Source organism: Quercus robur, chromosome 6, assembly GCF_932294415.1.
Source record: "Quercus robur chromosome 6, dhQueRobu3.1, whole genome shotgun sequence".
NCBI classification, from domain to species: Eukaryota; Viridiplantae; Streptophyta; class Magnoliopsida; order Fagales; family Fagaceae; genus Quercus; species Quercus robur.
The window spans coordinates 50,685,164-50,703,346 of record NC_065539.1 but is presented as its reverse complement, the minus strand read 5'-3'; the positions used below and the strand labels follow the sequence as shown (position 1 = coordinate 50,703,346).

Genomic DNA, 18,183 nt, shown 5'->3' with positions numbered 1-18,183 from the left:
GATCGGTGAAGAATCAAGCTTCAAAAGATGAATTCGTACAATTAGCGACTAGTTCGCGAGTAACTCGCAAGAAGCAACCCGTGAAAAGGCCACGTGTGAAGCACATGACAGGAAGCTGAAGAGTCATGTCAGGCTATCAAGTTTGCGAGTGTTTCGCGAGAAAGGCCATCCCACAAAGTTCCCAAGAAACATTCTGTTTGGAAAAAAGTTAAGTTGCTTTACCAAATTCTTTACCCACAATATAAATACCCTCAGTACCCATGGATTGTAATGCGTGATTTTTAGAAAGAAAATCCTAACAAATACACTTGAGAGTTAGAGATTGTTATACCCACAATCATCTACAAATTGTCTTTTGGTTTTCTTCAACTCCTACCTATCCATCTCTAGATCCTTAAGAGGTTGTTAGCCCAAACACTTACCACACCCATTCTGAGTGTTAAGTGAGATTTTGGTGTTGCTAGGAAATATTGGAAGGAGGCATTTAGTAGTGGATGCAATCGAGCTGAATTGCGGGATCCGGAAAGTTAGAGAAGACAAGACTCTGAGAAGTCCGTTGGTCGCAAGAGCTTGAAGGGCTCAAGTACATGGGGTAGACTAGGCTTGAAGGGTCTTTTGATATTCGTGCGCTCAACTTTATTCTCTAGTGGATCGATTTTGACTAGGAAGGTCACGGAGAGGTTTTTCGCTGAGTTCTTCGGTTTCCTCTTCGATAACACATCTTGGTGTTATCTTGTGTTTGCATCTCTCTTCCCTACTCTTTAAGCTTTCTTTTTATTGTTGAATATGGCTTAGGGTAGTGTTATCAGTTCATTGCGCTTATTTACTCTTGTTCCGCACTTAGTTTAAGTTAGAGTAAACGTAATTTAGCCGTATTTTTTATTTTGGGGTCTGAACAAACTCTTGTGTTTTAGAATAAATCTGAGCTTTCAATTTTTTAGGGTAGTGGTAAGCCCATAAATAAATGGTAATGTAGATGAACTAACACTTTTCCTAAACATATCATGCAGGTTTATGTCAAGTACATGTTCTCACAGAGAAGGTAGATTTTTATACATGACTATAATGGGTGATAACGGCTGTGTCGTATGCTCGCATTTCTAGTGGGTGATAGCGGCCATGCCGTATGCTTGCATTTCTAGTGGGTATGCTCGCATTTCTACTGTGGGTGATAACGGCCGTGCCATATGCTCACATCCTTTTTTGAGGTAATAGTGACCATGTCGTATGTCTCATGCCATCACAATTATCAAGTTCCCAGAGAAGTCTCGAGTTCCTGATCTACAGTAGGTGATAGCAGACTTGCCGTATGCTCGCATTCCTACAGCGGGTGATAGTGGCCATGCCGTATGCTCGCATTTCCAGTGGGTGATAGCAGTCGTGCCTTATGCTCGCATTTCTACAGTGGGTGATAACGGTCGTGCCGTATGCTTGCATCCCTTTTTAAGGTAATAGTGACTGTGTCGTACTCCTCACACCCTCACAGTTATCAAGTTCCCAAAGAATTCCCAAGTTCCTAATCTACAATGGGTGATAGCGGCCATGTCGTAGGCTCACATTCCTTTTTGAGGTAATAGCGACCATGTTGTACGCCTCGTGCCATCACAATTACTAGTCCGCAAAGAAATGCCATATTCACATCTAGAGTGGTTGATAGTGGCCGTGCCGTATGCTTACATCCCACTTTGAGGTAATAGCGATCGTGTCGTACGCCTCTCATCACACAGTTTTTGAGTTCCTAAAAAGTTTTCAAGTTCCTAATCTACCGTGGGTGATAGCGGCCGTGCCGTATGCTCACACTCTATATCAAGTAAGTCCCCTCACCTATGTCCCACTTTATTTTTAGCATCTAAATTTCCGCATGTTTGCAATCATATGGTGAAGGCGAAAAAAATATACACATGCATTTTGTTAGGACATATGTGATTCACTTGTTAGGAACATATATCACTATTTTATGTAATTGGCTAATCTTTTGACAAAACACACTTTACTTGTAATTAGGTAGATCTAGGTGTTTTTAATACTTCAAGAAACAAGATTTCAAGATCAAGTGTTAAAGTCATTCAATTCTGTCCAAGAAATAAGCCGAAAAGTGCAAATTTATTAAAGCTTGACAGCTGCATCTATCGAGCTTAAGAAAGCTGTTTCAACCCATGTGCTCGACACCTGCTCGACAACTCCTATCTGTCGAGGTTTAAGAAAAACAAATTAAATCCGTGAATGTGTCTTTGGGCCTTCTTTTCTCACAAGCCTAGACATATAAAAGGATTATTTTAAGGGTCGTCAAAGAGTTCACAAATTGTACAAGTGTTGAGCAAATTTTGTTCAAGCAAATTGTGACCAGAGACAGAATTTGCCATAGTTCATCATTCTTGAAGTTTGTTGTGTTTGTGCATTGTAAGGTTTTATGATCAAGCATCTTCTTGATCTTTATTGTTGGGATGAACTGAAGAACTTTGCAGCCAACAACCTTCTCTAGTTGGTGATTGAAGTCGCATACTGGGATCCGCGCAATTGGTTAGTCATGTACTTGGGAGCCATGCATCAAAAGGATAAATTGTCACTACAGAACAAATCCAATTGGGTATTAAGGTAAGGGTTCAACTGTAGGTTGGTATAAGGTACTGGGATTCCTTTACTTATAACTACTTGTTGTGATAATAGTGAAATTTCGGGAGTGGTGACCTTAAAATCACCCAATGGGGTTTTTGCCATGTTGGTTTTCCCCATTCGTAAATAAATCACCGTGTTAATTTATTTTCCACTGCATACTTCGTTTAATTAGTGATTTGTTTGAGCTACCACGTGTTTGCATGTTAATTTGATTAATTAATAAACTTGGCTAATTAATCAATTAATTCATCACAAGGGGTCAATACGTTTTTGGCCTATCAAGTGGTATCAGAGTAGGCACACTCTGATTAAGGTTTAATTTTTGCTGTGTTAATCCATTGACCCCTATTTGTCATGGATAGAGGATAGTAATTAATTATACCTCATTTATTTAATGGCACTAACTATGCATACTGGAAAGTACGCATGAGAGCTTTCTTATAGTCTTTAGATAAGAAAGTGTGGCAAGCTGTGGAGATAGGTTGGACTAAGCCTACAGAAGCATCGACCAATTGGGATGATTCCAAGATCAAGGCGACAAACTTCAACAGTAGGGCATTGAATGCTTTATTCAGTGCAGTCACCAATGAGGAGTTCAAGAAAATATCCTCTAAGAAGGGCTTTGACAAGGATCGTAAGCAATCCAATTCTTCTCAGTTCAAGAGCCAAGACAAAGGGAAGAAGGATGCTAGGGATGGCGATCAGTACACTGTTCCTACAGGACCTAAGTGCTTTGGGTGTTAAGGCTTCAGTAACATGAAACAGGAGTGTCCTACATATCTCAAGAGCATTAAGAAGAGCAAGGCATTTGCTGCTACTTAGTCTTCAGAAATTTTCTTCTGATCGAATAGGTTTAGGGTATGGTTTCTCTTCCTCTAATATTGCCTCTACTAGTACTACTGTTTTTGTTCCTCTTAGCAATAATGTGGAAATTGAGAACAATGATGTTAAAACTGATTTAGCTAGTGAGAACTTAGACAAAGGTAAATCTATCTTAGGAGCACCCCCTAAGCAAGATAAGAAGGAAGCAAAAAACCCTTAGGCTAAGAAGGCTAACTCTTAAAAGCCTAAACAGAAGAAGCAGCATCTCTGTCATCATTGTGGAGTTACTAGTTATACTCGACCAAATTGCTATAAGTGATTAGCCACTCAACAGAGCAACGACATGATAGCACCTGGAAGCCAGAATCAACTTCAATCTTCTCTTGCTCCCCTTGGAGATCTTCTCAAAGCCCTCATGTTCCTTTCGAACTTGAACTGTTTCAATTCTTCCCCTTCACCGTCGGTTCAAGGGTTTAATCAAAGGAAATGTTCTTCTAAGGTGTGGAAGAAAAAAGACTCCAAGTGATTCTATCACTTTTCTCTTTCTCTCTTCTTGTTTTTGTGTGTGCATTACTTGTGTGTTTTGCTTTCAAGTTTTGAGTCAATCTAGTTTTATGCTTTGCTTTGGTTAACATGTTTTTGTTTGTTTTCAGTTTTGTTTACTTTGTTTTTGATATATTTAAAAAAAAAAATCAGAAAAATACAAAAACAGTGTGTGTATGTGTACTTTGGTACTTGTGTACCTTCGATGGCCATTGAAACAAAGTTTTCTAAACTTTGTATCTTTTGTAGCTTAGATGAGTATCTCTCTGCACAATTAAGCAAGTGAGCTCTATGGCTCTTGTTTGTGATGAGTAAGATTAAGTAATCTCTTATACTTAACACTCGTATCACTCTTTTTGACGGGAATGACTAGAAAATCCTAAGAGAAAGACATAAATAACCATCTCACCACTATTGCCTACTAATCATGAAATGACATCTGTATGCTTCGGCCTAGTAAAAGTGCAATGTCAATGACATTTGTGTGCTTTGGCACAACAAAATTGGAATGTCAAATGCTTAACATAATTGGGTATCTCTTTTTTATCTCTTATATGCTCATGCATGATTTGCTTAAAAAGAAAAATATGCAAAGAAAAATAAAAAGCAAAAAGATCAAAATGCTTTTAAATGTGATTGCAACGTGTATTCTAGGAGATGTAGGAGTTATAGGATGTACCTCGAAGGTGATAGTCCCCATCAAATAGTTATGATCGTGTGTGAGTTAAAGTGATTTTTTCATATCTCAAATCGTCATAACATGTATACACTTATGCAATCTTGCGATGTTTTGCACACACAACACGCAATATTCTTTGCTATTCTTGATACATGTACAAGTACAATGTGATTTGGCCATCACAAGGTTTTACATATGTTAATGTATGCTCACTAAACTGTCTTAACTTGATTTTGAAATATAAAATTGGTTAGACTTGTTTGGTGTGTGTGTATGTGTTTTTGGGATCAATGTGCTTAAAATTATTTTTGAGAGATGATTTTGAGAGCTTAATATGTTGATTGGATCATTGGTTGAGTTGCATGTTTGATTGCATCTATGTCTGTTTTTTTCTCTTCTCGAAAAACTGTTTTTAAAAGCTAGCTCGACAACTTCTCGACACCTAGCTATCTGTCAAGCTTTTTAAGCTTTTTCTTATCGCAATCTCGACACTCCATGGATTGATCAAGAAAGTTCATGTCCTCTCGATAGCTTCTCGACAGCTAGGTCGATCGATCGAGCTTTTGTTCATGTATCTGGTGGTTTGTTCCTCAACACATTCTTAACACCTTCATTTGTCGACGGCCTATATCTCGACACCTACCTCGATACATGGCTCGACACCTCTCGACACTTGCATCTGTCGAGATTTACTGAGGTTCTATAAATAGGTTCTTCGCGATTCTCTTCTCATTTTTCTCGATCTCTTTCTCGACAGAAGTGTCTTTTCACCTCCCTACTCTCTCTCTTTCTCTCTCTCTCTCTCTCCAAACCTCTTTCCCAAATGATTCTCGAGCTCAATCAAGTTTTTCCTCACTTGTTATGTCTCTAATCCTTCATTTTCATGCATTTCATTCTTTAAAACCTAAGTTTTTGGGGGGTTTTTTGCAAAATTTAGGGTTTTTCAAAATCAAAGAGGTTTTTGTGAAATTTTTGGGTTGGGTTTTGAAAATTTGATCCTAAAAAACTCATTCATTGCATTTCATGTGCATTATAATTGTATTTTCATGCATTTAGTTGTGTGTTATACATGTTGAACAATTTGTGTGCTGGTAGAATTGGATTGGGCTGAGCCCATGATGCAATTTCTTTTGCATGTCACATGCTCATGCATTTCCCATGCATACGTACTCTATTTTCGATATACTTGTTATATTTGAAATATTTTGGGACTTTTCTAATTATCTCTTTGTCTCTCCCTCTCTTTCTGTTTACGTTAATAGTGTCTGTGGCACCAAAACATAAGTCTATTCCATCTCGGAACCCTCTTTGTTCCGAGACATCTTCGTCTTCTGATCCTACTCCTTCTCATCTTCGGTTCTGTGATGAGGATGCTCGACATGCTTTCTCGGAGAACTTTTCTAGACGAGACATTCATTCTGAACGCCAAGTCATTCTAGTGAACTTTGCCGACACTGACCTTCCCGATGTCATTCACAGTTGGGGATGGGAGTCACTGTGTGACATCCCGGTCATTTGTCCTTCCATGCTTATCCAAGAGTTTTACTCCAACATGCACAGAATTGATCATTCTGTACCTCAGTTTTTCACTTGCATTCGAGGTCTGTGCTTTCCCTTCACATCGCAACTTGTTGCAGATGTGCTTCATGTTCCTAGGGTGGAGTTTCCTAACTACCCTAGTTGTGAGCATCTGAGGATTGTGACCAAAGATGAGCTCAAATCTACTTTTTGTGAGCGTCCATCCGAGTGGAGTGAATGCCAGTTCACTTACTATTCGGGCTTTGCAAAAGGCCCTCTGTTTTTGAACATGGTGATGACCTTTGCACTCCATCCTCTTTCTCATTATAACTCCATTACAGAGCCTCGTGCTCGGTTTTTGTTGTCCCTTCTTGAGCATCTTACTATTGATTTCCCTTTTTTATTCTTTCCATTATAGATGTTCATCTGGATTCGACGTCCTATGATAAACTCATCTTTCCTTCCGCTATCACGAGGATATTACACCGTTTTTCCATCCCTTTTCTTGTGTCTGACCACTTCACTCATATTTGTGCCATAGACGCCACTACCGTAAAACGTAGCGAAGCGCAATTTAGGTCACGACGGGAGTCAGCAACTCCTCCCTCCCGTTCAGTACCTTCTCGATCTGCTCCATCCACATCTGCTCCTTCTTCTTCTACGAGTGATGTGTCACTTGGGGACATCATGGCACAGTTGCAGCGTATGGATGCTCACCTTGATACACTCTCTACAGAGCTGTATGAGGTGAACTTTCATGTTGGTTGTATCGCATGGTGGCAGGCAACTATGGGTGGTTTTGCTCCTAAGGCTTCTCCTCCACCACCTCCTCTAGTGGCTACTGATTCTGAGGCTGAGGATGATGACGATGATGCTTCTGATGATGATGATGGAGATGCTAGCTCTATCGATGAGATATCTACTTGATACTCTTACCCTTTATCACTCGTGACAAAAAAGGGAAGTAGTTTTGGTATAAGAGTAGTCATTGTTAGGGGGAGAGTTAGTATAGGACACTTTTGTTAGAGGGAGTGTTGATATCTTGAGGGATGTAGTGAGGATGTTTTGTATCTCTTCTTTTCTTTCTTTTATAGATACTTTGTTCTTGTACTTTGGGTCTTGTGACCATTATTGACATACATTGTACTTATCTTCTTCATATGTTGATGTATGTTTCTTTCACCAATCCTTACATGTGTTGTTTCTTTTCTCTCTTTATGCACATGCTTCTTATTACTTGTATGCAATTTATTATTTATGTTTCACACAAAGAAGCCTTGATGTGTTTTGTTTCAAGTGTTTCAGAAATACAGGTTGTCAAAGTCTACTTGCCATAAACTCTCTTCTTGCAAAGTTTTTCAAGAGTTTGTGTTAGGATAGATTTTATTGTATTCAACAAGTGAATATGAATTGAGTGATTTATGACTTCTCTCATATGTTCAGTTTTTTGTTGTGGTTTTGCCATGGATTGCCAAAGGGAGAGATTGTTAGGACATATTTGATTCACTTGTTAGAAACATATGTCACTATTTTATGTAATTGGCTAATCTTTTGACAAAACGCACTTTACTTGTAATTGCGTAGATCTAGGTGTTTTTAATACTTCAAGAAATAAGGTTTCAAGATCAAGTGTTAAAATCATTCAAGTCTGTCCAAGAAACAAGCTGAATAGTGCAAATTCATTAAAGCTCGACAATTGCATCTATCAAGCTTAAGAAAGCTATTTCAGCCCGTGTGCTCGACACCTGCTCGACAACTACTCGACAGCTCCTATCTATCGAGGTTTAAGAAAAACAAATTTTCTATTCTGTTTTCTTAGGATCCGTGAATGTGTCTTTGGGCCTTCTTTTCTCACAACCCTAGGCATATAAAAGGATTATTTTAAAGCCCGTCAAAGAGTTCACAAGTTGCACAAGTGTTAAGCAAAGTTTGTTCAAGCAAATTGTGACCGGAGATAGAATTTTCCCTAGTTTATCATTCTTGAAGAAGTTGCTGTGTTTGTGCACTGTTGGGTTTTGTGACCAAGCATCTTCTTTATCTTCATCATTGGGATGAACTGAAGAACTTTGCAGCCAACAACCTTCTCTAGTTGGTGATTGAAGTCGCATATTGGGATCCGCGCAATTGGTTAGTCACGTATTTGGAAGCCGTGCATTGAAAGGAAAAATTGTCACTACAGAACATGTCCAATTGGGTATTAGGGTAAGGGTTCAACTGTAGATTAGTATAAAGTACTAGGATTCCTTTACTTATAACTGTTTGTTATGATAATAGTGAAATTTCAAGAGTGGTGACTGTAAAATCACCAAGTTGGGTTTTTACCGTGTTGGTTTTCCCCATTTGTAAACAAATCACCGTGTCAATTTATTTTCCACTACATACTTAGTTTAATTGGTGATTTGTTTGTGCTACCATGTGGTTGCATGTTAATTTGATTAATTAATAAACTTGGCTAATTAATCAATTCATTCATCACAAGGGGTCAATACGTTTGTCCACATTAGATTAGGAAAAATGCCATTTTACTTAACCTAGGATCAGTAATAAAATCAACTAGAAACATGTGACCAATCACACCTTAGAAAAACCCAATGATTGGTGGTGACTTCACTTACCTTTGGTAATCCCTTGAAATTTGGCCCAGATTCCTGCCCTAAAACCAAAGGTAGACCAACCTTCCTTCACCGAGAAAGAGAGCACCTGAAGCTCCACGCGAACACACACCACCATATATACCAAGAGGGGCCCTCCAACGTGGCCCCGCGCACGCGGGAGCTGTCACCACGGCGAGTGGTCGAATGAGGGCCTGAGATGGTAGCTGTGGTTTTTTCGCTTCCACCCCAATCGAGGCCGGCCGTCGACACCAATGTCTAAAAATTATGATTTTAACAAAATAAAGGACTGTCTATGGACAAACATTGTGTGGTGCGTAACACCTTCCCCACACATAACTAGACTTTCGAACTCAAGAATAAAGAATTTTTTGCCCATCCACATTAGATTAGGAAAAATGCTCTTTTTCATAACCTAGGATCGGTAATAAAATCAAATAGAGTCAGGTGACCAATGATTGGTGACAACTTCACTTACCCTTGGTAATTTCCTTAAAATTGACTTAGATTCCAGTCACACACCCGAGGTACGACACACCTCCATAACAACTCTCACATTGAATAGGTGCGTGAGCGTCACCGCGATGGGTGGTCAACATGCAGCCACGAGGCGTTGATAGCCAATAGCATCAAAGCGATAAATCTTGGCATATGCAGGGAAACATGCAAGAAAAACTATAGAGACATGCTAGGAAGCAAGAACACGCTAGAAAAAGCAATAAAAGCATTTTATTAAGCAAGATAAAGCTAGGGAAAAGCTATAAAGAGAAAGGGGTGTGGATTGTATCTAAAAAGCTACATCCACACCCCTAAACCTCAAATCCAAGGTATGGAACTAAGGAGAGGAAGATTGGGTGCAAGAACACAACCTTAATGATTATAGAGAAAATATGAGAACCTAAGGTGTTTAAGGGTACTTTGATGTGTTTGGAGAGAAATTAGAGAGAGAATCAGCCAAGAAACTGCCCAAAACTTCTTTTTCTTTTTTTGCAAAATGTGGGGTCTGGGTTCATTTATACAGAAAAAATTACCCTTTTGCTTCCGACGCACCTTGTAGGGCTGCTAGCCACTCTGCTGACATCAGCAGTTTCGGCCTTTTCTTGGTTCAACTTTGGACATATATTTGAAGATTTTCTTGTACTCAGATTGAGCTGATCTTAGTGTACCTAGGAAGCTCTGGATGTCTAGTTTCCAGAACACTAAAGAAATTGAAAATCCAATAGTCGGATCAAAAGTTATGGCATTGGGAAGCGTGTTGACGCGCTTTTTACGGTTTTCTAGATATCTCAACTGTTTTAACTCCAATTTTGACCCATGAATAGTCATTGGAAAGGGAATTTGATAATCTTCACAACAGCACTAGTCCTAACTGATTCTAATGGTCAGATCAAAATTAGGATTTCTGGTGCCATTGGGAGTCAACATCAGGTCAAACTTGGTCAAACTTAGTCAAAGTTGATGAAAATCACCGAGTAGCTCGGGTTTGGTGTAGAAATATGAAATTGTTGTTTTTGGTTGATTTTTTCCGACTTTGACATTCAGTCAACTGAAGGTTGACTAGGGGCATTTTGGTCAATTTGACTTGAAATGGCACTTTGAGTGCTCTGATGTCCGAACGGATTGTGCCACGTCAATTTAGATGTTTTCACGGCCTTGTGGAGAAAAGATAATATTTTTGGAATTTTCGGGGTCCGGCATGCAAACTGAGGACGGACAAAATATGGTGTCTACACCCTAAAAAGCTTTTCAAAAAAAAAAAAAAAACTTTCCCAAAAAAAAATTCTTTTTAATTCCCTTCCAGAAACATGCATGCACTATTTTCTAAAAACACATGATTCAAAAATGTTTTTTCCATCATGCATTCTTTTTTAAAAAGAATCTTTCCATCATTTTTCAAAAGCTCATGCATGTCGTGTTCTTCTTTAAAAAAAATCATGTTTTCAAAAAAAAAAAAAAAAAAACACTAAGGTTTTTCTAAATAATAAACTCACCTTTGGTCCAATTTTTGTAAAATATTACTCCCATATTTTCTAGAGTTGTTTCTTTGTCACTCTTGCATTAATGCATCATGCATCATTCTTAGAAACTCACTTAAATAAATAGCCCATGTTAGGTTTTGAGTTTGTAATGTTGGCAAACCATGACAAAACATGACAAAAACAAAGTCTCATTGGTTTAGAATGGTCTACATTGAAGTCCAAGACAAAAAACTCAAGTTCAGGATGAAAAAAAATGAGTTACAAGTTATTTCGTTCGATTGGTACTTGATCAATCGAAAATCACATATCAGCAAAAATCAGAAAACATAAAAAGCCCATAACTTGACCGTTTGAAGCCCAAATTGCGAGTCGTTTTTTCCAGTATTTAAAGGACATTATAAGCTATTCCTAGGGAGGTTTTTTAGAGTTTTTTAGAGAGATTAGAGTGCATCTTGTGCCTCTTTTGTAGATCTAGGGTTTTGTACCCAAAAGCTCTCTCATGTCTTCTACCGGTGTTATTCCTTGAAGAATCTCAAGATTTAGTATTGTAGAAGTTGCTGCATACAAAATCAACGTTTAAGGAGATCCAAAACCTTTGAGTGGAGTCTCAAAGTCACAAGCAGGTGAGCTTGTGTTGTTGCAAAGGCTAAGGAAAGAAGTAGTCCGTGGACTCGGAGCTATCATGGGGTTGTGGTAGTAAGTTTTCTACTCGAGGTAGCAATAGGATATTAGTGGTCTAAGTTCTATTGTAAAAACTCCAATTCTTTCATAGTGGACTTGCTGTTTTACCTTGATGATAACTAGGTTAAATCTTCCCCAGGTTTTTTACCGGTTTGGTTTTCCTGGATCATCATATCATTGTGTTCTTTGTATTTTCGCTGCTTTGCATGATATGATTGTTTTGTTTTAACCTATATTTGAATAATAAACCTAAGTATTCACTTGGTTAATTAATTAGGTTGAACAATCTAATTTTACAGGGGTCTAAAAACTTACAAGTGGCATCAAAGTGGGTAGTAGCTCTTTTGTTTTAGATCTTTTGATCTAAGAGTTGATCATTGATCTCTGTTATCATGGATAATTTTAAGTGTCTTACTATTTTTGATTGCACACATTTGTCACCCCAAATTTATCAAACCATAACCAACTATGAACTATCCATACATAATACATTCCTTTATTTGTGACGTTTCTTGCCTTTATCATACTTTGTCTTGGCCTCTATATATGGTATAATTTTCCCTATATATGATTGACCCTCGAGGAAAGAATGGGGTGGTGATAAGCAACTCTGACACATTTTTGGTACAAAGATGCATGTCATCATAAGGTAGTCCACCACCAAAAAATTTGTCCCCTAATCCTGACAGGGATGAAGGTACTTAGAGAGCAAACTCACGCTGAAATTCAAATGCTTTTGCAAGCTGCATTGGTAATGCAATCTGAATCCTTATGAGGCCTAGAATAATTTTACTACCTTTAGCAAGGTCATTTAAGCTACTTGAATCTGTGATGTAAAACAAATCACCATGGCTCTTTTGGACTCTCTGGAACGCCTTGAAATTTAGTAGGCTAAAGCGAAACAATCTTCTGAGCAATAATTGTGGCTTTGCCACGAGATACTCCCTAAAATTGGCAAATTCCTCTGTTTAAACCCTAAAAACTACAATTTTGCCATTTATGGTAATTTTTGTTTCTTTAATAACTTTTTACTTAAAAGTAAGAATAAGGTCCCGTTTATTTTGGGACGACCCTTAAAGTCAGTAGTTTATGATTTTGCAGTTAACTCAATTTTGCCATTTTTGGTTGATTTCGGTATTTTGTCACCCAATCACATAATTAGTGTAAATTAGGGTTTTAGATGTTTCCTAATCATCCTAAGGTTTTACTTTCTCAGTGTAAAATACAGACTTTTTGTCAAATTCTTTCTCTGGTGTATTCTAGTTTATCACATTGTGGATTCAAAAAACACATTGTGGATTCAAAAAAACCCTTGTGAATTTGAGGTTTACTACTCAGAAACTAATAGTTTAACTTCTGTCCATCAAAGAAAGCATCGCGTGTGCTTTCTTCAGGCTTCCATAACATCAATCTACACAAACAAAAGAAAATCTAGGCACATTTATATGCAATATGACACCTCTCCCATCGGTTTCATAAACATAAATGGCATCCTCTTCAAAGTGAATGATAGAATAGGTTATGTACAAAGGGCAAGTGTTATTGGTGTACTCTGGCCTAGGTGTCCCATTGCACCCAAGGCATCCTACGCCCTTAACGATTTTATATTTGGATGAGCCACAAGAAACCGGGATGTAAGATTAGGAGTTGTAACCATCATCGCAGTTGAACCATTAAAACTGTGCCCCAAGATGAATGATTGCATTTACTATTACTATAGTTGTGCCAACTTCAAATGAAGTATAATATTGGAGTGTGACATTGTCTATTCTGATGGGATGGGAAGGTGAAATGCTTGAGGTTTGGAATTTGCTCCAAGTGTGCTAGAGAAGATGACAACAACAATGGAAAAGAGGAAGAGATGAAGAGAAAAAGCCATTGAAAATTATCAAAGCTACAATGGAATGGAAGGAAAGAATCACTACAAAACACGCGAGCTATAACCGCGATTTTTTAGCGGCTTAAAAAAACACGGCTATAGGCCGAATCATCCTAGAGCCACGTTTTCAAGAGCTATAGCCGCGTTTTTTTTTTTTTTAATATATATATAGTGAATGCAAATAATTTATGGGCTAATGGCTGCTATACGGTTTAGATTTTGGGTGATCAAAGTTGGCAAGCCTTGCCAACTTTAATTATTACAAAACCTTACTTGTGCACTTTTATCATTTTTTTATAAGATAGTATTTGCACTTTCAAAGCATGCAAACAAAATATTCTTTTCATCAAAAAAGATATTATATAAATACATAGACGATCTGGTTTAAAATCCCTCAGATAGAGTCATCCATAATACATCACTAAAAAAAAAGACTTTGCATAAATATTCAAGACGCTCATGTGCCTGTAGAATAACATGGGAGATATACACGATGATAGAATTAAGACAAATTTATGTACACACAAATTTATCAAATTTAAGTACACTCATATTTAGCAATTATGCATACAAGGTATTTGCGGTGCTATTCAGTGTGGCTTTGGACCATTTTAAGCACTAAACTTTGCAGTGCGGTTTGACCAAAACCATAACCACACTGCACCTCAATTTTGCAGTCACATGTGCGGTTCGATGTGGTGTACAAGGTGCAGTTTGGTCGGTTTTGTGATGGTATATTTTTTAAGATGCCATGGCCAATTTTGTAATTTACTATTAATAATCATGTCAATTAGTGGTGGTAAAATTGGACATGACCCACGAACCTAACACGACACGATACAAAATTAGTAGGTTATGAGTTGAGACTTAATAGGTTCGTGTCATATTCAGGTTGACATGACTAATCCATTTAATAAATGAGTTGGATTAGTGTCTATTACATGGAACATGTTTGACCCGTTTAATTAAATGACATTTTACCAATATACCCTTCAAACCCTAGGCATATAAACTTATTAGTTGTTGTGATTTATTTTCTTTGACATATTTTGATTTATTATTTATGATATCGAGATATGCTTTAGTTTTGAATGATTATTTGTAATACAGTTACTCGTTAGTTCTGAATTTTATATTAAAAATATTTATTTGTTCGATTTTTCATAATTCATATCAATTTGGTTAATACTAAAATTAGATTTTTTTTTTTTTTTTTTTTTAATTTTGATAAAATCTGATAAACAGATCAACATGACTGACCCATTTAATAAATGGGTTGTGTTAGAGTTGAGAAATCTTGACTTATTTAATAAACATGTCGGGTTAAGGGTTAACTCATATAGTTGAATACTCATAAGTCAACATAATACAAACCCGACACGCAAACACGAATTGTCACCCTTAGTCAATATGACAATAAGTGTTTTTTTTTTTTTTTTAAATATAACATGTGTAACAAAAAAAAAAGTAACACAAATATATACAAGACAAAAAACAAAAACAAAAACAAAAAAAAAAAAAAAAAAAAAAAAAAAATCCATGACAGATTGACAGGGAACTAAAATTCCCACAAATATATAGTATATGCAAAACAAAAAAATAATAATATTAAACTTTTGAACTTTTGATTTTGTAAGACTAAGAGTGTGAGATGGAAAAGTAAATGATATTTTGAACTTCTAAATTTGTATTTAACCAAAATGAAGTTGTTTTAACATGAAATTGGAATGAATTAACACTAGGTGGTGGCTGACAACTTACTTCATATAATATTAAATTATTAATTTATATTCAATATAACATATATATATATATGGGTGTGGTGTAGTGTGGTTTTGTGCGGTTTCTTATCATAAACCGCACTCCACATCATATTACGATATAGTTCATTACTACTTGCAGTGCGGTGCAGTTACATCATTTTACAAGTGATTTTGGTTGGTTTGGATGCAATCATATGGTTTAAGCAATTTGGTGAACACTCCTAGCACTATACTTATCTTGCTTTCATCTCTACTTTCCACATCAGAAGAAGGCCTCAACCCATATAACGATTCTTTTTCCATTTCATCTTTTGTGAGGCCTCATTCCTTGAGTTAGCTCATTTGGCTTCCACCAAAATCAAAGAAAATCAAATCAAATTTTCTTTGGTAGCATTTACTTCTAAAACATTTCTCATTCTCCTCCCTATAGTACAGATTCTCCTTGGACTACTTTATTAGGATCTCTTTGACTAACCTTTAGTTGATTTTCTTGATAACAGTTTGCCCACTAATGCCTTTTTGGCTTCTTCATAAGCTATTTGACTATCTTCTTATGCTACTATCCCTTCAACACATCTTAATCCCCTAAGTCTAAGCTACTATAATTAGTCCTTAGGAATATTGGCCACATGTATCGTCTCAATGAAATTGGCCCCTAGAGCTTCCATTAGTTAATTATGCTGCGAAATTTGAACCTCAGTTAATTTTAACAAATTACCCAAGTTGATTAATTATGCTAATTATGAAAATGATCAAAGTTCAACCAACATAAATAGTAATACTCTCACTGGCCAAAGGAAAAAAAGAGGTAAAAAAAAATATTTATTTTTTGGATATGAAAAGTGGTTCAAAAAATTGTACACGAAGCAAAGCTAAAATCAGGTAAAATGCGCATTTGAACCGAAGCTACAACTTCAAAAAATTCTGTAGTGAGAACAGATTGTAAAGAAGAAGCAAAGAGCTAAAGCCTAGTTTTGAATATCTTCTTAGGCTAACATTCCTTCAACGCATCTTAATCCCACTAGTCTGAGCCACTGGGACAATCGGTCCTTAGGAATATTGGCCACATGTTTGGTCTCAATGAAATTGGCCCCTAGAGCTTCCATTAGTTAATTATGTTGCGAAATTTAAACCCTAATTAATTATAATAAATTGTCCAAGTTGATTAATTATGCTAATTATGCAAATAATCACAGTTCAACCAACATAAATGTTAATAGTCTCGAGGGCGGAAGGATAAAAAGAGGAAGAAAAACATTTATTTTTGGATATGAAAAGTGGTACAAAAAATTGCTCATGAAGCAAAGCTAAAATCAAGTACAATACACATCTGAACCAAACCTACCACTTCAAAAAATTCTGTAGTGAGAACAATTTGTATTGTGAAGCAAAAGCGAAGAGCTAAAGCCTAGCTTTGAAGAAGCCAGATCAAACTCTAACATATTATCCTCCAACTGATGTCCGCCAATAACAATGGAAGTTCTTGGCTTCGATCCACCATCCACAACTCCTAAGCATAGCACATTTTCCTTGACTTTCACCATCGAATTGGCACCATAAATCCTCCAATACACACTCTTGCTTTGCAGGACCAAATCAATAGTTGGCACAGCTGGTCCAGTCATGGTGCTAGCAATGGTCTTTGAGCTGAAACATGCTCCAAATGGTGCCACGGATGCCACTCTAGTAATCTTCCTTGATGCAGCCTTCTTGACAAAATCTTTTAGGACAGCCTTATAGATAGAAGTATGCAAAATAGTGTAAGGATTTATGGTACTAATTTTAGTCCCACCAACTCCTTTTTTGTCAATGGATAGCAAGGAGGTCTCAAGTTTGACAATTTGTCCATCTATTTTGATGGACTTTACACCAATGAAATATTCATCAGATGGGTCACCTTCTGAATAAATAGGTGCAGTGCTTACGGAGTTGATGATTAGTGGGGTGGTGATGAGCAACTCTGATGCATTTTTGGTATTAGGAAGCAAATAATAAGGTCCACCACCAATAAAAATGTCCCCTAATCCTGACTGGGATGAAGAAGGTACACAAAGGGCAAACTTACGCTTAAGTGCAAATGCATTTGCAAGCTGCATTGGTAATGCAATTTGGGTCCTTCCGAGGCCTAGAATACCTTTAGCACCTTTAGCATGGCCATCTAAGCTGCCTGAATCTGCACAAACAAAAGGAAATCTAGGCACATTTATTTGTAATAAGACACTTCTCCCATCAGTTTCATAAACATAAATGTTATCCTCGCCTAATCCCCCACTTCGAAGTGAATTGTTGAATGGGTTATATGAGTACAAAGAGCAAGTGTTGTTGGTGCACCCTGGCCTAGGTGTCCCATTGCAGCCAAGGCATCCTATGCCCTTAGCTGCTTTACATTTGGATGAGCCACAAGGAACCGGGTTGTAAGATGAGGAGTTGTAACCATCACCACAGTTGAACCATAGAAATGGTGCCCCAAGGTCAATGACTGCATTCACAATAAATTGAGTGGGTCCAACTTCAAATGAAGTATAATATTGGAGTGTGACATCGTCTTTTCTGATGGGAAGATGAAAGGCATGTGGTTTATAATTTGCTCCATTTGAGGTAGAGAAGAAGACAACAGCAATGGAAAAGAGGAAGAGATGGAGAGTAGAAGCCATTGAAAATTATCAAAGCTAGAATGGAATGGAAAGAATGGCGTCTCGGGTTTTGGGTGGTCAAGGTTGGCAAGCCTTGTCAATTGGCAATATTGATTACAAACTTGCACGTGCTTTTATCATTTAGCAATATTTTGAACTCTCAAGCATATAAATATACATTCTTTTTCTTTGTGGGGGCGGAAATATACACTCTTTTATATCCTTATGTATGCACATCGCCACCTTCACCAACAGGGTATAACGGCATCGCGGTCCCTTTTAACACTTTCCTCGGGCACTCACAATAAAGTAGTCAAAATAAATTAAAAAAACTAGTTTAGCACCAACACACGTTAAAAATAACATCAACATCAAAGTTGGCATGCCTATAAATTTTTAAGTCTTAACTACAGTAAGCTGCCAAGGATGGCAACTCACTGTAGCTAAGAGTTTTATAT

The 18,183-nt window shown here is 37.2% G+C and overlaps 1 protein-coding gene across 1 annotated transcript; it reads right to left on the bottom strand.

Moving 5' to 3' along the window:
• Positions 1-16,329: 16,329 nt before the first annotated feature.
• Positions 16,330-17,778, bottom strand: LOC126689318 (probable aspartic proteinase GIP2). The gene has a single exon (XM_050384479.1). The coding sequence runs from the start codon at positions 17,744-17,746 to the stop codon at positions 16,442-16,444; it is 1,305 nt and encodes a 434-aa protein (XP_050240436.1). The 5' UTR covers positions 17,747-17,778; the 3' UTR covers positions 16,330-16,441.
• Positions 17,779-18,183: the final 405 nt, after the last annotated feature.